The sequence below is a fragment of the Rhizoctonia solani genome, chromosome 4 (assembly GCF_016906535.1).
Source record: "Rhizoctonia solani chromosome 4, complete sequence".
Classification (NCBI taxonomy): domain Eukaryota; kingdom Fungi; phylum Basidiomycota; class Agaricomycetes; order Cantharellales; family Ceratobasidiaceae; genus Rhizoctonia; species Rhizoctonia solani.
Genome location: NC_057373.1, coordinates 3716456 through 3742828, shown reverse-complemented (window position 1 = coordinate 3742828; position 26373 = coordinate 3716456). Strand labels below are relative to the sequence as shown.

General features: G+C 44.6%; 5 protein-coding genes across 5 annotated transcripts; 2 read left to right on the top strand and 3 right to left on the bottom strand.

Moving 5' to 3' along the window:
- Positions 1 to 1296: 1296 nt before the first annotated feature.
- On the bottom strand, positions 1297 to 2358 carry RhiXN_01236 (Retrotransposable element Tf2 protein; the record flags this gene model as incomplete). The annotated part of the gene is made up of 1 exon (XM_043321055.1): positions 1297 to 2358. One exon carries the CDS (start codon positions 2356 to 2358, stop codon positions 1297 to 1299), a length of 1062 nt encoding a protein of 353 aa, XP_043180067.1.
- A 1993-nt stretch (positions 2359 to 4351) lies between these two features.
- On the top strand, positions 4352 to 5416 carry RhiXN_01235 (helicase swr-1; the record flags this gene model as incomplete). Its single annotated transcript, XM_043321054.1, has 3 exons — positions 4352 to 4605; positions 4658 to 4998; positions 5061 to 5416. The coding sequence occupies 3 exons, from the start codon at positions 4352 to 4354 to the stop codon at positions 5414 to 5416; spliced, it is 951 nt and encodes a 316-aa protein (XP_043180066.1).
- Positions 5417 to 14525: 9109 nt separating this feature from the next.
- Positions 14526 to 17264, bottom strand: RhiXN_01234 (MYND Zn-finger protein; the record flags this gene model as incomplete). The annotated part of the gene is made up of 8 exons (XM_043321053.1): positions 14526 to 14852; positions 14904 to 15303; positions 15371 to 15435; positions 15562 to 15755; positions 15858 to 16333; positions 16387 to 16689; positions 16719 to 16926; positions 17015 to 17264. The coding sequence occupies 8 exons, from the start codon at positions 17262 to 17264 to the stop codon at positions 14526 to 14528; spliced, it is 2223 nt and encodes a 740-aa protein (XP_043180065.1).
- Positions 17265 to 18621: 1357 nt separating this feature from the next.
- On the bottom strand, positions 18622 to 19161 carry RhiXN_01233 (Retrotransposon-derived protein PEG10; the record flags this gene model as incomplete). The annotated part of the gene is made up of 1 exon (XM_043321052.1): positions 18622 to 19161. The coding sequence occupies one exon, from the start codon at positions 19159 to 19161 to the stop codon at positions 18622 to 18624; it is 540 nt and encodes a 179-aa protein (XP_043180064.1).
- A 1603-nt stretch (positions 19162 to 20764) lies between these two features.
- On the top strand, positions 20765 to 23012 carry RhiXN_01232 (Retrotransposable element Tf2 protein; the record flags this gene model as incomplete). Its single annotated transcript, XM_043321051.1, has 3 exons — positions 20765 to 21706; positions 21740 to 22452; positions 22502 to 23012. The coding sequence occupies 3 exons, from the start codon at positions 20765 to 20767 to the stop codon at positions 23010 to 23012; spliced, it is 2166 nt and encodes a 721-aa protein (XP_043180063.1).
- Positions 23013 to 26373: the final 3361 nt, after the last annotated feature.

Sequence of the window (26373 nt, the reverse complement as noted above, 5' to 3'; positions counted from 1 at the left end):
ATGCAGAGTTGTGTACTTGGTATGCAACCATACCACCCACAATCATGTTAGGGTGAGTCACATGACCACCCACCACTCTACTCAGGCAGAGTTGCACACAATGTATGCAACCACACCCAAAACACTATGCAATATAATGTAACACAATAACACAATAAAATAATAACATAATAGCATAATATAACAACAACATAACATAACATAGTATAGTATGTATCCAAGAGTCAGGGTGAATAATATTGTGAGCATCACTCCTCTCACATAATGTTGAGCACAATGTACACAACTATACCAAGCACCTCTAAGTCAGGGTGAGTCATGTGATTGCTTACTACCCCTCCTACTCAGGGTTGGTTGGTTGGTTGCATACAATGTATGCTATCATACCATCCTCTGTAGAACTATGGTAAGTCACATGACTATATACACCCCCCCAACCCAAAGCTGTATAAAACAACAACAACAACAACAACAACAACAACAACAACAACAACACATGTACACAACCATTCCCACCACACCATGTAACAGCAATAAGAACATAAAAGCATGATAACATGATAAAAGAATGTAACAGAATATACCATGTACCAATAAGCTAGAGGGTATCAACTTACAAGTATCATCCCTTTCAAACAAAGCTGTGTACGTTGTATGCAGCTATATCACTTGCCTCAAAGTAAGGGTGAGTCACATGACCACCTACCATCCCACCCATACAGAGTGTCCTAGACATCTGTAAGGACATCAAGGGTGCAGGCGCTTGTGGCTGTGTGACTAATACAGGTGTACTGCTTAGGGCAACAAGGTTCTACCCTACAACATCTAACTACTAAACTACAACAGCCAAGGCCTTAGGGGCAATGGCTAGCTATGTATGTGCAGTGGAGTTGATGCTTAAGGTGTTGTAGCTACTTAGTAATCTGGCTGTAAGGCCTTGTACAATGATGGAGTGCAACAAGAGGTAATTGACCTGGGTTTTACCATGGTTGGTTGGCCTCCTTATATATTACAGAGAGTGTCTAATTACAAATACAAAGTGTGGGAAATGAAGCTATCTATATGTAATAATAACCCCACTCCTTGGTTGGCCTTACTCATGTATACATGTCACTGACATGTTGTGATGACATCATAGGTGGAGGTGGCTACATGTACTGAATAAGTGCAGAGGAGGACATGGCTTGGCGCTTAGCATGTGATATGAGCACCAGAGTCATGTGATTGAAAATATTGTCTGTTAGTCTTTGTTCAAATTTGAGAAAATTGGAATAAATCCTGTGGTATTGATTGTGTCTACAACACTGCCCCCCCTTTAAGGGCCTTGGCAGTGCCAAGGGCCTTTTCTTTCATATCTTTCTCAAATTTTTTCAGGATTTTTTTGGTGTTTTTGAGGTTTTCCCTTGGTTCCCAGGTATTCTCCTCTGATCTGTAGCCTTTCCATTTTACCCTGAAGAGCCATTTTCCGTCTTGTTTTTCCATGTCTGTTATCCCTTCTACATCATATTCTTCCTCCATGTCAATTGTCACTGGCAGTGGTCTATTTTCAAAGGCCCTTTTGTCATCTCTCCTGACCTTAGAGAGTAGTCCCATGTAGAAGACATTGTGTACTTGCATAGATGGCAGGAGTTCTAATTGGTATGCTTGGTTGGATATTTTCTCTATGACTTTGAAGGGGCCCACCCTTTGTTTGGTGAGTTTGGGGCTCAGAGTTTTGAGTTTGAGGTTCTTGGCATCTAGCCACGCTTCTTCCCCAATCTTGAACTCCAGTGGGCTTCCTTCTTCTCCAGCTATCATTTGTGACTTGGATTGCTGGAGAGCCAATTTGATTTCCTTCCATTGTGACTCCATTTGGGTGGCCAGATCATCTGCTTTGGGTACGTCCATAGGCACATTGCTTGGCGTTAGTGTGGGTTCCCACCCATGTAGGGCTTTGAAAGGGGTCTTCCCAGTTGCGCTGTGTACTGCATTGTTGTAAGTGAATTCTGCCATGGGAAGCCATTTGACCCAGTCCCTTTGATTGACTCCAGAGTATGCCCTTAGGAAGTGTTCTACCAACAGGTTGACATGTTCTGTCTGTCCATTGCTCTGTGGGTGGTAGGCGGACAAGTAGTGAGGATCTATCCCAAGGTGTTGGTACAGGGCCTTCAGGAACTTGTTATTGAATACTTGTCCTTGGTCTGAGACAGTTTTCTCTGGCATGCTGTATTTCTTCCAAATGTGGCGCAGGAAAAGATCTGCCAGTTCTGGTGCCTTGAGTTTTTTGGAACATTCCACCAAAATGATGTATTTGGTGAAACTGTCCACAATTACAAGTATAGAGTCATGGCTGCCATCTTTGGGTAGGTCTACAATCATATTGTACAAGATGTGCTGCCAGGGTTGTGTGGGGAGCTCAAGCGGTAGTGGTGGAATTGAGGTGTATCTTGGCTTCCAAATTTGTTGATAGATTTAGCAAGAGTCCACATGCCAGTATGTGTTGGTGCAAATGCTGGGCCAGTAGTAGTTCTGGGATACAAGTTCTAGGGTCTGTTGTCTACCTGGATGCCCTGCCAAGGGGCTGTCAGGACTTATAGATGCTTAAGTAAGACTTAAGACTTATGGGGTTTATCTAAAAGATATTGAGGATTTATGAGATATTGTAGACAAAGCTATCTACAATATGGGGGGTATGGTGGATTGAAACACTATCACTCAATCACAACAATCCTTACAGTACCGTTGCACTATACTCAATGTTGAACTCAACAACTGTGACAGTCAAGGGGCACAGGGTTGCAGTAAGTACACTAATAGGTTACCCTGTGTCTGTTGGGACTGGCCTATGGTCTTAGTGTGCCAAATAACCTCCTATGCTATTTACAGTGAGTCAATCACTAAAGTAAATGTGCAGATAAGCTGTTAAAGGCTTGTGTGTATATGTCAATATATAAGAGTAAAAGTAGGATAGTAGGATGCATTAGAAGCATCTCCACAGGGTCCTTTTATACCCTGAGAAGATGCACAAACAAGTATATACATGATTGATACCAAGAGGGGGTACAGGGGGTACATGTGGCAACTGAAACACTTGATGGAGCCAATACTTTGGTACATAGTAAACAAACAACAGATCCTAATATTTGCCCCAAGGCAATGTTTGCCCCAAGGCAGTGTTTACCTGTGTGGGTCCTTAGATGTCCCAAGGCTAAGTGTTTCATCCTTGGAGTAAATAGTCCCAAAGGTAGGAAACCACTGTACTGGGTACTTACAGTAAATAGGGCATAACTCCCCCAAATGCTGTCCGTTTTGGGAGTTTGAACCAGCGTTCTGGAGCGCACAAACAGGCGCACCTAAGCGCAAGCGATTCGGCAGTGTGGGATGCCCGGGTGATGGAGAAAAGGCGCATTTAGTGCGTCAGCGCTTAAGGGCTGATTAAGCGCCAGAGCACTTGCCTATGCAACAGGGGGGACCCTGAATATTTCTGTGTGTAGCCACAAGATTGAATCTTGAATAATAAATACTACAAAGAAGAGAAATATTACTTGTTACTGTTTATCTACTCAGCTGAGTGTATATATATTTAAATGATTGAGAAAACAGCATATATGCAAAAGGCATTGCATATTGAGGGTATTCCCAAGGTTTGTAGGTTTTGTAAAGGTCACTATTAGATAGAGGGACCTTGAAAACCTTAGTTTGCATCTTTATCTCATTTGTTTACTGTAAGATTACTAGTGAAATTAATAAAATAAGTACAGATTATTGGAGAAATGTCATATTCATAACAAATCCTCCCCCTCCTTGTGACCCATGCTCTATGGCAGATGCGCTTGAAGCTCAAGCACTGGACCACACAACCTCACTCTATGTTACCAAAGGATTGAAATCCTATGGCAAGCCGTTTTGGGCCAATTTACCTCACACAAACATATTCACTTGCCTGACACTGGATATCTTGCACCAACTGCACAAAAGTGTTTTCCAAGAACATCTTATGAATTGGTGCATCAAACTGGTTACTAAGTTGCTTGGAGACGCTACCCAAATCAACAATTGCTTTGAACTTATGGCACAACATTCAAATCTCTGACACTTTCTTTCTGGGGTTACTGCTCTCAAGCAATCTACTGCAGATCAACACCAGCAGATGCAGAAGGTCTTTATTGGTGTCATGCATGGCTTAGTCCCAGATTGCGTCCTGAAAACTGTTCTTGCAGTCATTGATTTTATTTATTATGCTTGACTCCCTGTACACACTGACGCAACGCTCCAACTACTTGATGAAGCACTTGATCAATTTCACAAGTTCAAAGATGTCTTTGTTGAATTAGGAATCTGTAAAAACTTCAATATCAACAAGATTCATGCAATGATCCATTATTTGGAATCAATTTGGCAAATGGGTGCTGCTGATGGCTATATCACCAAAACTCCCAAGCATCTCCATATTGAGTTTGCCAAACAGGCATATAAGGCAACTAATTGGCATGATTTTTTTGCACAGATGACTGTTTACCTTGAGCAATGCAAACACATTGCAAAATTTGATGCATATCTTCACTGGGCAATCCCCAAGTATGCCAACAATCTCCAAACTCAACAAGGTGTGTACAAGGACCCTGCGTAAGTACCAAAAATCCTCACATTCTGTCTGAGTTAATTGCCTTGCTTTCAGGGCTCCAGGTTGGCAACTTGCTCAAATCAGTCCAGTTCCACCCATTCCAATTTCCATCCTATCACAAGTGTACAGCATCCACAATTTCGAGTTTTATATGAACAAATTTTTTGACAATTACAATATACCATTGGTGTTCTCCCCTGACAACAGATTGACAGTTTTCCCAAAAGCAACACAGATAATTGACAATGCATTTGCTACAGCCCTTGTTGATTGCATACATGCTTCTCCAGTACCATCAGTGTTGGGTTCTCCTGGAACTTTTGATATGGTTCTGATTAAAAAGGCTGAACCAGGGCAAGGTCAGTTCCCTGGCCGTCTTACATATGGGATGCCTGGTAAGTTTATTAAAATCTTTGCACATATCTGCATGGAGAATTAATGTATTCTTTACATGTAGCTCATTGTATTGGTCAAGTTTGCCTCATATTCAAGCTCCTGCCTCATTACAACATCCACAATCCACTTGTATACATCCAACAATTTGACAGGCCAAGCTGGAGAGCACCGCTTGTTGAAGTAAACATGTATAGGGTTAAACAAACATGTCACACACAACAGTATGACAAATGCTATGTTGAGGAAGTTATCCCTCTTGCGTTGATTTGTCAAACTTGCCATTTGATTCCTCAGTTTGGTAGACCCAAAAATACTCCATTGATTGATACACCTACTGCTGATCCATTAGAACTCTTTGAGAATTTCTTTATTAACTCTTATTTTGATCTTCATACTTTCCAAATGTTGTCTGTGTAGCATTACATTGTATCAATAGCAATATTATTCACCTGTATTTTTAGCCAGTTGTGTCTGCTTGTTGATTCAAAATGGCTTTGATAGGAATCTATATGGCCAATCACTGTCTGTCTTTCACACTTTTGGATTTGTGTGGTATGAGCCATACTTCCCACTAATTCCTCTAACCATGCTAGTTGTGCTAATTGCACTATTTGTGCTAAATATACCAGGATTGGCACAGGCTGCTCTAATCCCCCCTCATTTAGGAGCCACTATCCTAGAACCTGCCTCCTGTCAACAGAATACTAAATCAACGCAGGCTAGAAGTGGTTATTGCCATTTAGTGTAGGTGTCAAGGGTATGAAGCTAATCCTGTCTAGTTTTGACAGGCAGGGTGCAGGGGTTTCAGCCAATTTTTGCTGATGTCACTAGAGTGTAAGTGCTTTTTGGTATGTCAAAAAATGTTAGCTTTGTGAATACAATGTAATATAGAGATTGATCAGACAACTTTAATCAAGCTGAATGACAATCCGTAAGTCACTTGTATTTGTAGTTTGAAACAAAGTAGATACAGAATCTTTTGGGTACAAGCCTCTTAAAACAAAGCAAGTACTATACATGACCAATAATATAACCAACAATCAAGTGGCTTATGTATGTAACAAGTAACAAACAGACGTAAGATAACAATAATGAAGACAGTTAGCTATTTGTTACACCAAGATGTTAAGTTGGGTGAGTGTTGCCAACTTGATTATGTAAGGGGTTGGCATATAATAGTGTTAATATAACAATATTGTACATTCCTTACAGTTACAAAGCTATACATTGAGGCAGAAAGTGTAAAGAGACATTTTACTTGAACACAATCAAAGGGGGGCCAGTGCTTGTAATCATTTAACATACAGGTCACTCTATAGGTCATGGGTCCAGGGATGGCATACCAGGTATGCCAGATATTGGCCTGTCACTTACAATGGTCACATGACATGAAAGCCAAGTATGTTGGGGCTGGTGTACCTGGTACACTGTCAAAGATAATTGCCAGTAAATTGCAATATGCTAAAGTAGAAATATGTTGATTTTGCCTGAAGTGAAAATGTTATATACAGACTCACATGCTTGGTTTTATCCATGCTTGTAGGTGGCATACCTGGTATGCCAGTATATTCAAGAGCTCTGGCTGGTATTTTCTTGTTTTATTTATTACTCTGTCAGAACAACTCTGTTTGATATACTTGAAAGCTCTATCATTATCTACTCCTCTGCAACTATCAATTGATACTAATTGTGGTGGTACATTCAATCTTTTAAGCATGAAATCTCCAGCAACAATTATTGAAACTTGTCAAAAGATGCAAATCCACATATGCATAAGTGTCATGACCCATGCCTTTGCTGGCATGTCTCCTGACCAAGCCACCTACTAATAGAATATTCCACAGTCTTTAGAAAGCCGCATATACTCACATATATGCAGTCAGAACTGTCATTACTCTAAGCGCTCATGACTTAGAGACTGACAGTCCACCAGGGTCACATGACCTCCCCCCCCCTCCAGTCCTTTATCAAATACTATACTAAACTACTATGGATTTGAGGTGGGGGGGGATGACATAATCTCTTCTATAATAATATATTATTCAGACCTTGCCTACAGACTCCCTTAACATTGGTCTGCAGCTAGGGGGGCAGGGGGAGTGCAACAACCCCCAGCAATATATATTATTCATATATCACTGTGCATCACGTATACTATATATATCTTTGACAGTGGATATATATGGTAATAACCTTTCCAGATATGGGTTATGACAATAAGTGGTATGAATGACAAGCACATAGAATACAAAATACATGGAAGAAGATATAATGACATGTGAGCAGTGGTTGATGGCAAAATGCATACACATTACATTGTGCTTCAGAGAGGAGACTGGTGTGACAAATGGCAGAGAGCTGTGTTGGCGCGTAGCATACCAGGTACGCTGCACAGGAGGGCAGACCATCTGACAAAAATCAAAGGGCTGTGCCGGGGCGTAGCATACTGAATATGCTGCTCCTCAAGCAAGATCATGTAGCAGCATTACAACACTGGTCTGGGTACTGGTGTACCTGGTACGCCATGGAAACTTCTGCTCAAATACAAGTGGTTAAATTAACTTCCTAACCCAGTATATCCAACCATCTAAACCTTCTAAGTCAAGTCTCATGTAAGTCCAGTCACCTGTGTGATGAGGAAGGGGGGGAATCTCATGCACTTGTGGCTTATGTATGTTACCTAGGATGTATTAGGATGCATCCTAAGTCACCTTAAAACTAATCTATGTCTTATCCTCTGTGCATACTGTATACCCATAGTGGACTGCATGAGTACCTGTTATGTATCACACAATATTGCATTCACAGCTCACCATCCACAATAATCTGCATATATCTGACTTTCTGATTTAATGGCCATTTCTCTCTTATTTTCCATTATTCCTGTCGTTACTCTATGTAATGCTCATATTGACTGTATGTGTTACATATCGTTCAATAGAGCTTCTTTTGCTCGTTCTAACGCCGCCTGTCACGTGCTCATACAATAAGATCTCATGGAGATATTAGCTTCACAAGATTCTATCTATGTGGCTCAAGTACCTTACTGATCATTATATTTATATCTTTACATCTAGCTCATCACATGACTAGCTCTAACTTGGGAGATGAACTTTACTCCTAGCTTAGTTGAGTCATACCACTCATGAGATTACTAAGGTTCTCCTTATTTAGTAATTTCTAGTGGCACTGCAAATCCTGCTTATGAGTCATTCTGCTTGCCACCAGAATGACTCACACTAATGACTCACTCTAAGTGCTCATTGGCTGCCAAGCATTTCTTGATAGACTGAGTCATGTATTTAGATGTTTCTGTTTTTAACTAATTTCAGTTCAACCCAAGAGCAGTCACATTCCAACCTAGTCATATCTGTGCCTTCCCACCCACCAATCAAAGTCTTAGGAAGCACAGTCCTAAGCAAATCATACTCATACTCTGACTAGGTGAATGACTCAGTAACCTTGCCACTCTAGGGTATAAAAGGGGACTCTTGCATACCCTTGGAGGGCACCCCCTTCCTACCACTTCACTCACTGTTACTGTTGACTGTCACTCTTGGGTTTGGGCTTGCCCCCCCTCAATTGTATGATATATTGTGCCTCAAGATTTCAAATAACTTAAACTTGTATAAGTGGATCTCCCAAGTACCCATAGTGTGGAAAGGTTGTAGACCTGATACAGAGTTCTTAGGTTAAGTGAACAGAAGGCAATCATCCTTAAAGAAGGATATATACTAAGTAACCAGTTAGTTCCTGCAACTAGGAGTGAAACTTACATAACTATCTCTGCCAAAGGGAACCTGAGCCAGTACTCTTGCTCTTAGAGAAATACTTACTAAGACACTTTACACTGAGAAAGGATATATGTGTAGTTGATTATATTCAAGATAGCTAGACCCAGAGAACCCTAAAGAAGCTACTTCTTTACTTAGCTTGGAAATTGGGAAATCTTCCAACACAGACTCTGCTCAGCACCAGAGTCTCAACCTCTTTTCCCCCAATTTACAACAGTACCCTGGTCACATGACCTTGATACAGTTGGTTTCTTGTGCATACATGGTATGCACAGTGATTGCTATGGCTGTAGTATCTTACAAACTTAATTGGCTCTGTAAATTAGTCATATGTTCTTAATGCAGCTGAATTTGTGTGTGTACTGGGTATGCACTAACCTTTGCACACTGTTATATCAAGTATTGATTGTGGTTGTGCTTTGTGTGTACTTGTTATGCATACAACAGATCAAAACACTTTTTTTCTGCAACTTGAACTGGACCTAGGTGGACCTGCTTACTGTTATTAACCTAACCAAAAATAGTTGAATGTACAGAAAGATTCAGCAAATCTTACTACATAATTTATAAGTACTCATTAACTATGTTTTAATGTCAATTCCTGTTTGCTTACTGTGCCCTTCCTTACTATAGTATTCTGTTGTGTAACAGAGAACACATCATGAGTGATGACACATGGTCTAAACCTGGTACAAGTGGTTACATGCTGGCCAAAGCCCAAATTGGGGGCTGAAGGTGTGATCATGGGTTGTCTGTAGAGGATTCTTAGGGCTCTATGGCTCAGTGGTCAAGCAGGTTTGGTCCCAGCTGTTATAGATAGGGAAAAAAAAAAGGTAATAAAACAAAATACTCTAAAGAAGAAAGAAAGAGACCAAAAGAGGAGAAATAACAAATAAGGTAACTGCCTAACTACAAAAGGTAGAAAATTTAGGAAGATAAGTAATAAGAGAAATCTATGCTAGTGAAATTAGAGTATATTAGAGTGGCTAGTTATCTTGCTAGAAGAGTAAGGTGGTTAGTATCAGGGTGATCCCTACCAATAACCAGTAATGAGCGTATTACTGTTCAGCAGGCAACGCAAGGTACAAGCAAAGTAGTATAAAACCTAAATGTCAGTCTCTGGAACTCACTGTAATTTAATTGAGAATTATAGAAATTTATTTTCTTGTCTCCAACGGTAGACAAGGGGGTAAAGGCGTTGTGGAAGCACCAAACACTTAGCAGACAGCCAGGAAGTCTTGGCAGTGTTGCACTTAAGCTGGTTCTAGGTTCCCTGTATAGGTTGGGACCGTCCTAGAGGCTATATGCGCCAAACTTAAGAGCTTTTAGGCTAATTTACTATGTATGATACTTAAAGAGATCAATAGAAGTTTTTAAGAGTCACACAGGCTGAGAGAGGATGGTAAAATGTGATGCATTCAAAAGGCCAGTTCAAGGGGCTATTTATACCCTTAGAGGCCTGTGATTACTATATACAGTAGGGTAAGATACATGACAAGATGAAAAGAGATGAGATGTTAAGTGAGAGCCTGTCTCATAAAGCCATGCCTTATAAGAGTTAGCCTCCAGTTCTAAGAATATCCTTCCCCTCACTAAGACACTCTAGGAAAAGGCTGAAACAAGCTGTGCTCTTAGTGAGGCCCAGACCTTCCTCTTAGCTACTTGGGTTAGTAGCTTCTGGAAAGCAGAGTGCTTACTTAAGAATAGTTAGTTAGACTCAAGTTATTAAGTCTTCCCTTCAAGGAACTGTTTCTCCCTTAATACCTCAAGTATTTACATGATTAAAAATAGTAGAAATAACAGAAAATTGAAGGAATATTTCTATGTACTTTACAAGTGTTTGTCTACACTAATTTCAAGGCCAAATCATGTTTGCTTTGCTGTTCTTTACTATTTTATCCTGTTCCATAACACCAGCTGGTTGTATTTTGTCATAACCCATATCTGGAGGGGTTATTACCATATATATCCACTGTCAAAGATATATATAGTACATATGATGCACAGTGATATATCAATAATATAAGTTGCTGGGGGACATTGCACTCCCCCTGCCCCCCTAGCTGCGGGCCAATGTTAATGCCTGCAGGCAAGGTCTGAATAATATATTATTATACAAGAGATTATGTCATCCCCCCCCCACCTCAAATCCATAGCAGTTTAGTATAGTATCTGATAAAGGACTGGAGGGGGGGAGGTCATGTGACCTGGACTTAGAGAATATCACTAAGTCCAGCCATGTCAACCATAAGTCTCTTATATGAGGGAACCCGGAGGTTCTGAGTGCATATGTGCTAGTATATGCGTGCTTGCGGTCATGTTGGTGTGCAACATGAGTGTGTTGGAGGCTTGACAAGGTCAGGACTCATGGAAAGAATGGAAAGGGTTGTGACATATTTTCCTCATTTTATAACAAGTTTTGCAGACACCAGCAGTAATGGCACCATCAGAGAGAATGCTGATGACTAATCAACCCTGAAATTGAAATTCTGATAGGAAACCAATGCATTTGCTATCAATTGGTATATCTATCACGTGATTCTGACAGGTTGTGATTTCTTGGCTATTAGCTAAGGAACCCTGAAAATGAAATTCTACCAATAAACCACGTGATTCTGCGTCAATCCATATACATATCATGCCAGTTTGAAAACATTGATCAAATTTGTGTACTAATGGCCAAACACAGCATGCACCTTCCATTTTTGGAAGTCGAGACTACCATAAATGGAAAGAGGGGGTTTGATTACCCCATCTAGTGCAGTTTCAAGGATAGATATAGCATGTGGGAGGAGAAAATGAGAAATGAAGTAAATTTAGTGGATTTTGGTGAAGTGGGCCAGTTTTGAAAAATAGACTAAATTTAGTCCATTTTTTGTTTGTACATGCCATGGCTGCAGAGAGCAACCAAACAAAAAATGGACTAAATTTAGTCCATTTTTCAAAACTGGCCCACTTCACCAAAATGCACTAAATTTACTTCATTTCTCATTTTCTCCTCCCACATGCTATATCTATCCTTGAAACTGCACTAGATGGGGTAATCAAACCCCCTCTTTCCATTTATGGTAGTCTCGACTTCCAAAAATGGAAGGTGCATGCTCTGTTTGGCCATTAGTACACAAATTTGATCAATGTTTTCAAACTGGCATGATATGTATATGGATCGACGCAGAATCACGTGGTTTATTAGTAGAATTTCATTTTCAGGGTCCCTTAGCTAATAGGTCCTTGCACATAACTGCAATTTTATGTGAAATATTGAAGAGATGAATTGGAACAAATGATTTCAAATTGCCTTGATAAGTATATGGATAAATGCGGAATCACGTGGTTTACTAGTGAAATTTCATTTTCAGGGCAGGTTATCTAATGGGTTTGGGTGGAAAACTGCGATTTGATTTAAGGCTCTGCTCAACCCCCCCTTGAGCCAGACCCCTATAATAGGTGCGCATGGTATAGGAGACCATAATGACAAAGTCTCATGCAATTTGAATCACAGACAAAAGCAGGAATCTCATTATTCTCCAAAATTCAAGCAATTTTTCATACTATAGCCTAACAGCTAACCACTGTTCAGGACTCAGGCTGTGTGATTAAGTAATAGTGTGGCTGTGCATGATTTATGTTGCTTAGATAAGTTGTGATAAGTGGCTGTGTGATTATGTAATTTCAGTGCTTAAGGTATTGATCAATAAGCATCTTAGTAAGCCCGCAAATACTCCAGCCTTAGTAAGTTGTAATGAATAAGCCCAAACGCTCATTGGGCTTGGCATTCTCACAACCCTAGATAAGCCGTGAATATTGACCAATGGTAAGGATGCAATCTCCAACAAGGTTTGATTGCTGGGCAAGTTACTCCGCCTGTTCACACAATAGCTTCCCTGCCACACTGCCTTGGCAGGGGTATATAAGAGAGTGATCCACTGAAGAGTTTGACATATCAAACAAAACTTAAGCCGTTTACAACAAGTAAGTAGTTTAAGTTTGGAATTAGGCAGTATATTGTGGTTGGTTATGTTTAGCCAAGGTGACGCCCCAACCTTTGGCCGGGGCTAGCTTCATTCCTTCCTGACCCAGGTTGGGACCAAGCCTACCTAGCAACCTAGTTTCTCTGATTAACATGACTGTGGGTGATATAATTGCGTACTTGGTATGCAACTCTGCATGAGTAGGGCAGTGGGTGGTCATGTGACTCACCCTAACACAATTGTGTGTGATATAGTTGTGTACCAAGTACGCAACTCTGCATGAGTAGAGTGGTGGGTGGTCACGTGACTCACCCTAACATGACTGTGGGTGGTATGGTTGCGTACTTGGTACGCAACTCTGCATGAGTAGAGTGGTGGATGGTCACGTGATTCACCCTAACACAACTGTGGGTGGTATAGTTGCGTACTTGGTATGCAACTCTGCATGAGTAGAGCGCTGGGTGGTCATGTGACTCACCCTAACATGATTGTGGGTCATATAGCTGCATACTTGGTACGCAACTGTGAGTACAAGGAGTAATCATTGATCATGTGACTCACCCTAACATTGACCATGGTGCTATACTTCTGCATGTTGTATGCAATTCTATGTGGGGTGGGTGGTCAGTTGTCACATGACTCACCCTAACTTAGGGGATGGTGGTATTGCTGTGTGTAAAGTATGCAACTTTTTGTAGGAGGGCTGATGCTTTCCCTATAATCCACCCTAACACCATATGTGGGTTGTGTCCACCTGGTTCCCACCCTGTGCCATATCACAGTTCACCCTGCAGTGTAGCTTGGGCCACCCTGCAGTGTAGCTTGGATCACCCTGCAGTGTAGCTTGGTTCAACCTACCACCAACCTACTACTTTGTAATAACCTAGAACTGCCTTCATTTGGGTAGCTGTCAATGACCAACTGCAACATAGATATCTCAGCGTCCGCGCTTTGTTTAAATTCCTTAAGGTATACAAAATATATGCCTATATGCACTTCTAACCATCATTCCTTTCTCACACCAATATATTGTTATTGATCTAGATTCAACACGTGAGCTATACGTTACACAAACGGTGACTGTATAAGGAGTCCTAGCAATAGTCACACGGCTGGAATATTGACGTATATAGGTAGAGCCATCCAAGTTTATGGAATTGGTCCCAACTGTCCCCAATTGACCCAACTGCAAGTCAACAAATATAAATTCAATCACATTTCTGAGAGTTTCATTATGGGGTTGTAGAGACCTTGCAAGCAAGGTAAAATACCCATTGGTCTGTTGGTATGGAACCCAGCACAATACTGACTGTCAAAAGTTCAAAAAAGCGCAGCAAACTTCCTGCTTAACCACAATTACCCCACCCAAACCAGAATATGCAAGGGCTCTCATTGAGATCTAGTAACAAAATAAGGCCTGGACTCGAAGAGCACACACGTTGCAACCAGCCGAGGGTGGAAGGAAGGTTGCTCGTCTGGGACCAAAAATCTCGCGATCTGCAAGCTCCCAAATTGGGTACTGTTGACCTACAATTTCCGGGACAAGATGCCGCCCATCTCCCTACACGGCATGCTCTAAGTTTATGTTTTGCTAGTTATTGATGAGAAGTGTATATATTGTAGTAGAATTGTGCAGAGCCCGTATACCAATAGCAAGGAATGACAAAAGCAAAAAAAAAAAAGGGTTCACTACATTATTATACAACCCGTTTGACGGGGGGGAGCAAAGACACGACAGATATTTCCCACCTCAGCTATTATTCACCCGAGAACCATGTCATCGTCTCCATCTACGTCCAATGGTCGATTTGCGTGCTGAGGTGTCGTATGAGGGGCGCTTGGAACGGGCGAGACTCGCTGTACGGGGACAACGTTCCACGGGTCGTTTGGCTCCACGCCCTGGTTCGAGCCAACCCCTTGACTGGGCATTGTCCCACTACTTCGCCGAGCTGTCTCTGGTCCTCGAGTTCGTCGAGACAGGCCTGCATCGGCCGCCTGAGCAGGTTCATTGAAGAACGCAACTCCTCCTCGCGGTGGACCAGCCCAACTTGCTGAGGGTGGATTCGCTGCTCGCGCAGGCAGGGCCAGCTACCAACTTGGGGTAAGCGATACTCAAAAAACACAAGGGACTAGACTCACCGGCCGAACACCTCTGGCAGCTGCGGCCATCCTAGCGTACCTCAGTAGCTGCGCCTGGAAATTCCCTGGTCGTGCCTGAACCCCACCAGCTAACCCTTGCGCCCGCGTCGGCCCACCCCCTTGTGTGTGTTCTGCCGCCGCTGCACCGAACCTAAACCCCGCACCTGGCCCGACTGTCGGCGAGTTTGTAGGCACTGGCTGTGCTTGCGGTTGCTGCACCGTGGTGTTCGTTCTTCCTGTCATCCCGCCTGCGATATTGACCAATGCACGTGTGACAGTGTTGGTAAGGCCGCGTCGGGTTGGGACCTCGACTTCGGTTGCGACGGCGGCGGGGGGAACGGTGTTGGCGGAAGAACCCGTGCGAGCAACCACGGTCTGGGAGTCCTCTTCTTTACAGGCGCTGTAAATAGACAAGTTAGTCCCAAGTGAATGAGAAATAAATAAGTTTCGGTAAAACGGTCACTCACCTACACCAGAATCGATGTCCTTCCGCCCAGGCCTTGCTCTGGTACTCTTTGCCGCAGTACTTGGCCTTGCGACACCGTCAGCACTTGGCAAACTCTCGAGGGAACTCTTCCGATCGCCCACATAACATGTTGCCTCACTGTCGAATACCGCCCCGTTGATCGTCTTTTCGGCATGCGTTGCGCATGATTACGCCGGCCCAGTATTGTATTTCGTGGGGGAGCCGGGGGAGAGTGGTTTCGGAGGGGGAGGGGCGGAAAGTGAATCGCTCGACCAGGGAGAAAACATTGGGCGACTGGGCAGTACTGGAGAGCGGTTGGGCCGAAGGTTTGGGCTCGTTACTCGCGTCGACGAGCGCACGGAGGGTCGCGGGAGTTTCGTAAAAGGCTTGTCAGACGTGTGGATATTTGCTAAGGTAAGCGAGTAGCTGGAGGCTGAACAAGACCTCCTCGTCGCCATACGGTCCAGGGTTGACAGGGACGGACCGACGAGTTTCTTGCGCGGTTTGCTCTATCTGAGCACCAAGGGTGGCAATGCCCGCTCGGGGCGTAAGCTCCGTACCAGGAGCGACCCGAGCCCTTGGAGTTCCGATGGCACCTGGAGCCCCGGGCGGAGCACCCATCGCCAAGTCGTCATTTTGGTCGAGTGCGACGACACCAACGCCGACACCCTCGCCCATCATATCCATCGCCATTGCACCGTCTCCATCCGCAGCGTCGACAATGCCAATCGTACGGCGCTCGCCTTGCTGAGCCGTTTGGTCGTCCCCATCAGCTTCGGTGTCATCCCCATCCGTATCTCGTTCTCGACGAGGCCTGCGCGTTATCGTCCCTCGTCTGCCCGTGGTTGTAACCTCTCGCGTGGGTGTTTCGTCCGCATCGGACCAAGTTGGCCTTGCGACCGGTTGAGCGACCTGCCTCGGCCCGCCTTCATTATCCCAGATGGGCCTCCCGACGACGGTCCCGCTGCGATCGCGCCCAGGTACGACTACACTCCCAGTAGGCGTGCCCGAGCCAACAGGGGTGGCATTGGCCGAGGCGTCGGATGATTGGGCCGTGTTGGGTGAGATGGCACGGCCCATAACGGGAGAGGTGGAGGCAATGGGATGGGAGATGCAGTGCGGATATCGAATGAGCGCGCATGGGAGCCGCTAGAGACTGCAAACGCACCCGAAGGACCGCTTGGTGCGGGGAGCGATGGGACTCCCACATAACCTCCATCCGAGTCATTGGACATGCTTCGTCCGATAGCGGGAGGTGGAGGAGTTGGTGAGGGGCCCATATTGCTTGCACCGCTCATTTCCTTGTCGGCTTCTTCCGAACTGGGCTTGGGGTATGTATTGGATCGTACAGGGGGAGGGCCGGAGGGGGAGCAGTGGTGGTGGCGATGCGAGGTTGTGGTTGTGCAATCGCACGCGCCCGCAGGTTGTCAGATGAGGTTGCGTGCTCGAGGGCGCGGGGAAGCTCGAGGGCGCGCTGGCGTTCGAGGGCTTCTTCTTGCCTGCGCACGCGGACTTCACGGGACTCTCGAGGAGCACCGGAACCAGTGGCCGATGGGCCTGTAATGTAGATAAGTAAGAGTTCGTAAGAGTTCAGGGGATGCATGACGAATCGCATCGTCGCGGGCAGTGAGACCGATATGCTTACCAATTGCGAATCCTTTGCCCTTGAGCCAGACGGCGAGGATGCAACTAACGACTCCGAGGGCACCAGCCTGGACAACGCGGCGTCGGATATGTTCTGAGCCGCGTACTCCAATATTGACTACGCACTGAAATGCGAGACTAAGCGTGCGCGCGGCAAGGGGATCGATTTGATAGGGGAAGGGGGTGCCGGGTGTGGGGATATATGGGATGCTGCACGAACCAGCGGTAACAACAATAACATGCTTGGACATAACTAGCGCCAAGCTAACCGAACGGCCCCTCTTGCGAGGCAGCAAGCCTGGCAGCCACAGCAAAGTTACAATCCAACATCACTGGATGGTGGTGCTCGGGACAGTCGACTTGATTATGTAAGGGGTTCGCATATAATAGTGTTAATATAACAATATTGTACATTCCTTACAGTTACAAAGCTATACATTGAGGCGGAAAGTGTAAAGAGACATTTTACTTGAACACAATCAAAGGGGGGTCAGCGCTTGTAATCATTTTACATACAGGTCACTCTATAGGTCATGGGTCTAGGGATGGCGTACCAGGTACGCCAGATATTGGCCTGTTACACTACTTACAATGGTCACGTGACATGAAAGCCCAGTACGTCGGGGCTGGCGTACCTGGTACGCCATCAAAGATAATTGCCAGTAAATTGCAATGTGCTAAAGTAGAAATATGTTGATTTTGCCTGAAGTGAAAATGTTATATACAGACTCACATGCTTGGTTTTATCCATGCTTGTAGTTGGCGTACCTGGTACGCCAGTATATTCAAGAGCTCTGGCTGGTATTTTCTTGTTTTATTTATTACTCTGTCAGAACAACTCCGTTTGATATAATTGAAAGTTCTATCATTATCTACTCCTCTGCGGCTATTGACTGATACTAATTGTGGTGGGACGTTCAATCTTTTAAGCATGAAATCTCCAGCAACGATTATTGAGACCTGTCAAAAGATGCAAATCCGCACATGCATAAGTGGTATGAATGACAAGCACATAGAATACAAAATACATACAATAAGATCTAATGACATGTGAGCAGTGGTTGACGGCAAAACGCGTACACATTACGTTGCGCTTCAGAGAGGAGACTAGTGTGACAAATGGCAAAGAGCTGTGTTGGCGCGTAGCGTACCAGGTACGCTGCACAGGAGGGCAGACCATCTGAGAAAAGTGAAAGGGCTATGCCAGGGCGTAGCATACTGAATACGCTGCTCCTCAAGCAAGATCATGTAGCAGCATTACAACACTGGTCTGGGGACTGGCGTACCTGGTACGCCATGGAAACTTCTGCTCAAATACAAGTGGTTAAATTAACTTCCTAACCCAGTATATCCAACCATCTAAGTCATGTCTCATGTAAGTTCAGTCACCTGTGTGATGAGGAAAGGGGGAATCTTATGCACTTGTGGCTTATGTAAGTCACCTAGGATGTGTTAGGATGCATCCTAAGTCACCTTAAAACCATCTAAGTCATGTCTCATGTAAGTTCAGTCACCTGTGTGATGAGGAAAGGGGGAATCTTATGCACTTGTGGCTTATGTAAGTCACCTAGGATGTGTTAGGATGCATCCTAAGTCACCTTAAAACTCTTAACAGGTTTTAGGTGGATCTGGTGACTCCAGTTTGACCCTTTTTCCTTTTGGGTCAAGCTCATCCATGATAGGGACTAAGAAGTCCTTGTTGCCTGAGCTGTCTGAGCCAGAAGGGGCCTTGGGGGTGTTGTCTATGACTGTGAAGACTATTCTGGGAGGTGTGTGTGGATTTGTGCTGCTGGGGACAGTCAGCAGGCGCTGAATTGCGCTCTCTACTGCTTGTGTAACATCCTGCAACATGGCTTGTTTCCAAGCATCTAGATGGCTGAAAAGGTGCCCTGTGTTCTTCTCCAGTAGTCTGTGGAGCGCTGGGGGTTGAGATCTGCTGCTGGCATTGTTGCCTATGAGATATCTGTGCAGGTGATCAAGTTTTGTAGCATCCTCTTGCTGCCAGAGGATTTCTGAACGGAGTTCAACCCTTGTGCAACTTATAGGTGCGTCAGAAGGTCTTTCTAGTGTGGCTGGAGTGATAAGAGGGGATGCCTGCCTCAATGCAAGTGAGGCCATTGATGATTTGCGTGATCTGGCATCTGCCATAGCGTCTGATGCAAACTACACGCAATCTGAGGGGTGTATTGAGGTAAAAGAGTTCAGGTCTTTCTGAGTCAATGTGAGGATAGCCTAGTTGGCGGTGTGCAATAACCCAGTGCGCTCTGTGGCAAGGGAAAAGAGAATTGTAAGAAGTAACAGTGGGGATGAGGACCTGAGTGATGTCCAGGTTGATAAATTGGCTACAGCCAGGAAAGAACAATTCACAATGTCACAACCAAAAATGAAATGACTGCTGTGAGATGATGAGACAATTCACACAGATGAGAGAGTGGGAAATCAACAAGGTGAATTGTTCTTGGGGTTTCCGAGGCAATTCACAGTCTTCTTTTTATAACAAAAGTGAAAGGGGGTAAATACAAGGAGGAGGGACGGTGTTTGGGCCGCACAACTTGGAAGCAAGATGGAGCATATGGCTCAGAAGCTCTACACATTGAACCGGGTTGGTGCGCAGCAAGATAAGCGAGATAGAAGCACTTAGAGCGGAGTAAGTCCGGGCTAAGTGCAAGAAGGGAACAAGGAAGAGGGAAGAACATAAACAGGGAAGATAGGAACTATGCAAACAGATGAGATGGATGCAGATGAGTCCCCCAGACAAATACACTGGGGGGAGGGAGGTGACAGGCAGCACATAATCATGTCAGCAGGTGAGGCTCATGACAGAGCTACTTGCCATCATTTGTGCATTTGAGCACTGGAGAATCTTCCTGGAAGGAACTGAGCAGCCAATCACTGTGTTTACTGACCACAAGAATCTGGAGTGCTGGAAATTAGCTAGAACCTTCAACAGGCATCATGCGCGCTGGCATCTCATGTGGGCGTCCTACAACTTTGTTATTGTTTATAGACCCAGGAAACAGTCACAGAAACCTGACCCCCTGTCAAGACAACCAGATCACACAGACTTAGAACCATCTCCACAAGTTATGATTCCAGAATCTCATTTTGAGGCATTTTCAGCACACATGAATTCATCCTTGCTGGATCAAATCAAGGAAGCTACTCAGGAAGATCCTAGTCTTGACACAATCTTGCTAGTGTCATGCTCTAGAGGCGTGATCACCTTAGAATCCACTAAGTTGAAGAAATAGTGAATATACGCGCTATTTTCATGAAGATTTATGGATATATGCATCTTTATGCTATTTAAGCGCTGAGCGTTTATTATGTAATCAAATCACATTACCTTTAGTCATGTGATCATGTCTTTCTTATCTCTGGTCATGTGACCTTATCTCTGTTGTTATGTTTGTACATGTAATTACTCTTCCCCTTCTCTGTTGAATATATAAGGAGGGTTCTGAGAGCCTTAAGCCTCAGACCTTTTATCCCTTCCACACCTACTACCCTAAGACATACACCTAAGATTGCCTGAGAGCATACCAGTCCCTGTCAAAGGTCCCTTGCCCAGCTGTCTTAACAGCATAGTGCACTCTTACTACATTGGTCTTGTCCAACCCCTTATCTGGCAGTTGCCTTGAGCTCTGTTACCTACTAGCCCATACTTAAGTCCCTCTGGGCTGTTAGCTAGTTAGGTTTACCCTGTGGTAGTTGTTGGCTCTGACAGCTAGCTGTATCAGACCCTAAATCCATGCCCCACAACATTGCACAAAGGTTCAAGGACTATACAATTCAGGAGGGTCTACTATTGTATCAAGGAAGAGTAGTTGTGCCAGATGAACCTGAGATCAAACAGCAGCTCTTATCTCACTTCCATGATTCTCCTGCTTCTGGTCACCAAGGAAGAGCACAAACTCTAGAGTTAATCAGTTGTCACTACTACTGGCCAGCAATGAAATTCCAAGTCAATTGCTATGTGGAGTCTTGTGAAATCTGCCAAAGAAGCAAGGGCCATGCACACAACTATGCTCTCAACCTGCTTTCTGTCCCTGCAGGTCCCTGGGAAGACATCTCATATGATTTCATTGTCAAGTTTAAGTGTAAGGGTTATGACAGCATCCTGGTGGTTGTAGACCGCTTCTCAAAGATGATGCACCTGATTCCCTGCAAAGAAACTGCTACTGCTGAGGATGTTGCTCAGATGTTCCTGGAGCATGTCTGGAAGCTACATGGGACTCCCAAGCGCACTGTGTCTGACAGAGGGACTACATTCAACTCCAAGTTCCTCAAGGCACTCTACAGATCTCTGCAAATCACTCCTAGTTTCTCTACTGCTGACCACCCACAATCTGATGGGCAAACTCAGATCAAGAACCAATGGCTAGAGGCTTACCTACGTCCCTTCATTAATCATAGACAGTCTGATTGTGTTGATTGGCTCCCACTGGCTGAATTTGCTCACAACAACGCCAGAAGCAAAGCAACAGGCAAATTGCCCTTTGAGATTGTGTATGGACGTTCTCCTGTCATTTCACCACTCCTGGAACCCACTGGATTGCCCATTGCTGATGACAGAGCCAAGCAACTGGCTGAGACAATTCAGGAAGTACAGGCATCAATCAAATGGGCTCAGGAGCGTTACAAACAGGCAGACACAGGGAAACCACCTCCTGAGTTTCAACCAGGAGACAAAGTTTGGCTTCTGGCTTCCAATATCACGTTGTAGCATCCCAACAAAAAGCTAGACCATAAGCAGTATGGCCCTTTCCCTGTCATAGAAAGAGTGGGCTCTCACGCCTATTGCCTGGCTCTCCCTGAGACCATGAGAATCCATGACGTGTTCCATGTCAGCTTATTGTCTGCTTTCAAACAAGACACAGAGTTTGATTGCACATTCACCCCTCCGCCGCCTGTGATCACAGCAGAAGGAGAAGAAGAGTACAAAGTAGACAAATTTGTAGATTGGGCAGCAGAAGACAGAATCTGGAAGTACAGGATGAGATGGAAGGGATATGCGCCCCATGAGGACACATGGGAACCAGCCAAGGATCTACAGCATTGCAAGGACAAATTGCGCAACTTCTTTGCCAATTACCCGGATGCTCCAGCAGCCAACAACGCCATCCCTGCAAATGCGCGCAAAGTTAGAAGAGGGAAGATAGTCAAGCAACACAGCAAGTCCAAAACTGCTTGCTTTGTCACTTTACAAGCTCTTGCTGCCAAAACTTGCCCTGCTAAGCTCTTCTTGCGCACTCCTCTGTCCCAGCATGCCCATCTTCAGCTCCTTCAATGCCTTGGCCTACAACCCCTGCCTCAACATCAATTGCTACATCATGAATGGCCCAGAGGAGATGAAAGCACACCTAGACAGCTCTGCCAACATAATTTACACTCTGATGAGCGCCAGCAGTCACAACAAGGTCAGGTTCTTCAAGCGCAGTGTGTACAAGCACCCCAAGTGGGGATTTCTTTATTGACTCAACCCCAGGGGAGAAGAAGGGCCAGATACACTGTATGGAAAGCAAGTATACTGCTGGTGTCACTTCATTGCCTCCCATCTAGGTGCTTTCAGGGATCTGGCACAATGGCATTGCCATGGGTTTGCTACCCCACCCCCTACAGTCTCCACACCTCCATCTGCAAGAGAGCTAACCCAGGCAATGCAGAAACTCATTCTGCTTTGCCCAGCAGACCCACCAGCCTACATAAGCAGGCCAGCAACGCCAGTGACCCCTTCAGCACACCCAGACACTCCCAGGCCAACAGAGGCGCATGCACCAGCACCCTTACCCTTCCCCCTGTTCTCCAGCACACCAGACACTTGCTGGACCCCAGGATACTTGTCTCCAGTGAGAGAAACACAATGGGAGCCTCAGAGCTACCTAGGATGGGGCAATGAGGAGATAAGAAGGAATGTGGAAACATTTGAAGGCAGGGAGAATGAGGAACTGTTTAGTTTTGAGGAGTTACTAGCTATTGATTGTTCTGAATGGATGTAAGCAGCCCTTTGTCACTGCCTAAGGGCTTTTGAGGGGGGGCAATGTCATGAGCCTTACCTCCTAACATGATTATGTGTTGCCTGTCACTCCCTTCCTCCCCCCAATGTATTTGTCTGGGGAGCTCATCTGTATCCATCTCATCTGTGTGCATAGTTCCTATCTTCCCTATTTATGTTCTTCCCTCTTCCTTGTTCCCTTCTTGCACTTAGCCTGGACTTACTCTGCTCTAAGTGCTTCTATCTTGCTGCGCACCAGCCCGGTTCAATGTGTCGAGCTTCTGAGCCATATGCTCTCTCTATCTTGCTTCCAAGTTGTGCAGCCCGGACACTGTCCCTTCTCCTCGTATCTACCCCTTTTCACTTTTGTTATAAAAGAAGACTGTGAATTGGCTTGGAAACCCCAAGAACAATTCACCTTGTCAATTTCCCACTCTCTCATCTGTGTGAATTGTCTCATTATCTCACAGCAGTCATTTCATTCTTGGTTGTGACAACTGGTGAGCCAAGGGAAGGAATGGCAGACTGCTGCTGTAGCAGCCTTTTGGTTGGCTAAGTTCACAGCAGTGCAACAGAATTATACAGTGACAGAACAAGAGGCCCTGGCCATAGTGGTATTGTTGGACAAGTTCCAACCACTACTGTACAGCATGAATTTTGAGGTATTCATCAATCACAAGGCACCAGAGTTTTACTATCCCAGAAGAAGATACATGCACAACAAGTGAGATGGTTAGAAAGAATACATGAGTTTGACTTTACAATCAGATACATAGAAGGGACCCAGAACATGCTGGGCAATGCCCTCTCAAGGACGTACAGCAAAGACAAAATAGGAACAGAATGGGCAGAGAGCAAATACATGGTGGACACAAAGAAAAGCAATAAGATAAGGGGCATGCATCCACCCATTGTGTCATAACCCATATGTGGAAGGGTTATGACCATAGATATCCACTGTCAAAGATATATAGAGTATATATGATGCACAGTGATATATTAATAATATAAGTTGCTGGGGGATGTTGCACTCCCCCCACCCCCCTTGCTGCAGGCCAGGTCTGAACAAGATATTATTATAGAAGAGATTATGTCATCCCCCCCCCACCTCAAATCCATAGTAGTTTAGTATAGTATTTGACAAAGGACTGGAGGGGGGGAGGTCATGTGACCTGGTGGACTGTCAGTCTCTAAGTTGTGAGCCCTTAGAGTAATGACAGTTCTGACTGCATATATGTGAGTATATGTGGTCTTCTAAAGACTGTGGAATATCCTATTAGTAGGTAGCTTGGTCAGGAGACATGCCAGCAAAGGCATGGGTTATGACACATTGGACAAATCACACAACCCATGATCACTGGCACAGCAGCAAAAGTGGCAGCCAAGAGCCAAGTCACCTTGGAAGGGTGACAAAACCCAAATTGTCATTGTGTAGTGCCAAAGCAATACAACCCAGAGATCCAAGGAAGGAGCAATTACAGGAGTATTGGGACATGGGCCCTGAAAAGAAGAAGTACTAATAACAAAGCAATTTGGGACCTTGATTGGAGAGAAGAATTGGATGAACTCACAAAGGGGTCCATAGAAGCCACAAGTGAAACACACGTCAACAGATCAATCAGCTCACCAGCAAGTGTTGAGCTGGAGGGCAGGAATACTACAGGAGACAAGTATACCCAATGGACATATCAGACCACAGACATATAACACAGCTAGTGGGCAACATAGATATAGTGAGCTCAATAGTAGAGTGTAACAACCAAGAGAAAATCAGTGGACTGTGAAGAAAGTGAGGATTCACACAGTAAGGAGCAATGGAATTGACAAGGTGAATTGTTCTTGGGGTTTCCTACACAATTCACAGTTGTCTTTTATAACAAAATAGAAAAAGGGGTAAATACATGAGAAGAGGCAGCATCCAGGCTGTACAACTGAGAGGGAGGTAGAGGACATGGTTAAGAAGCTCTATACAGTAAACCAGGCTGGTACACAGCAAGATAAGTAAGATAGAAGCATTTGGAACAGAGTAAGTCTGGACTAAGTGGAAGGAACAGAAAGAGAAGAGGGAAGCACACAAACAAGGAAGAAAGGAAACATGCAAACAAATCAGATGGATACAGATCAAGCAGAAGGTGGACTCTCTGAATACATGCTGGCAGGAGGCTACAGAGCAAACAAGCCAATACACATGTCAGGAGGTGAGGCTCATGACACAGAGGGATACAAGAAAGACAGAGAATATAAGAAAATAATTGAGGAACCATTGCAATTTCAACAGTTTGGACTCTGCCAGTAACTAATATATTTCAGCAAGCACAGTCAATTGTATGTATGTATGCCCAATACAACAAGCAGGGATTGGGATGTCTGCACTGTACTAATTTCACACACTCACTCAGTGGTATTGCACCTGGGATACAAGAAAACCTATATGTATATATGTGAAAATCTATACTGGAAGGGAATGACAAAAGACACACTTGGCCTTGGGCTGGCACAGCAAATTGGGGGAGGAAGAAAGCACTAGGATAGTGAGAAGAAACAGAATGACCAGGACTGGTGGGCAAAGCAAGATGGGGGCTGGAGAGGCAGAACACCGCACCAAGGAGCCACTGGGGCTGCGCCACCAAGCAAGCTCCACCAGAGAGCAGGAGCAAGAGGACAAGAACAGAGTGAAGGGTGAGAAACAAGGACAAAGCAAGCAGGTGGCAAAGGGTGCAACTGCAAACACACACATGCAGGCAGGCAAGCGTGGCACCCCATGCATGTTTGAAGGCACTGCATAAAACAAATTGGCTTATGTGTGGCAACAATGTCCTGGGGCTGTGGCTGGGAGGGGGGGAGAATATGGGATGAATGTGTGGGCGCTGTTATGTCCTTAGCATGCAGCTCAATTAACAAGTTGACGTTTTGCCAGTATTTTAGGAAAGTGTCCAAGGACCAACAACCCATCTTCTTGACAATGTTGCTAGGGACACTGGAAGTGAGATAGGTGTGAGTTCTGCCAATTCTAAATGAGTGCCCAGAGAGACTAGGGAATCCACTGGCAGTCCAAATCTTGTTACACTGTGCCAAGAAATATTTGCAAGTAAGACAACAAATAACACCATTGTTGGATGTGTACACAAATATGTGGTGCAACAGTGGGATTCCTGAGTTGATACCAAGATGAGCGGCAATGGCTGCAATTGGGGACAAACTGTTGCGCTGGCTAGCTAGGTGTATGATTTTGCCAATGGCTTGGCTTGTCTTGGTACAAGGAAGCTGGATTGAGATGTTGGATGTGTAGGGATGTGGCTGCAGTTGCAATGTGGGTGGGAACACAAACAAGGAATGCAAGGGAGCAGTAGAGGGGGTATGCTGCA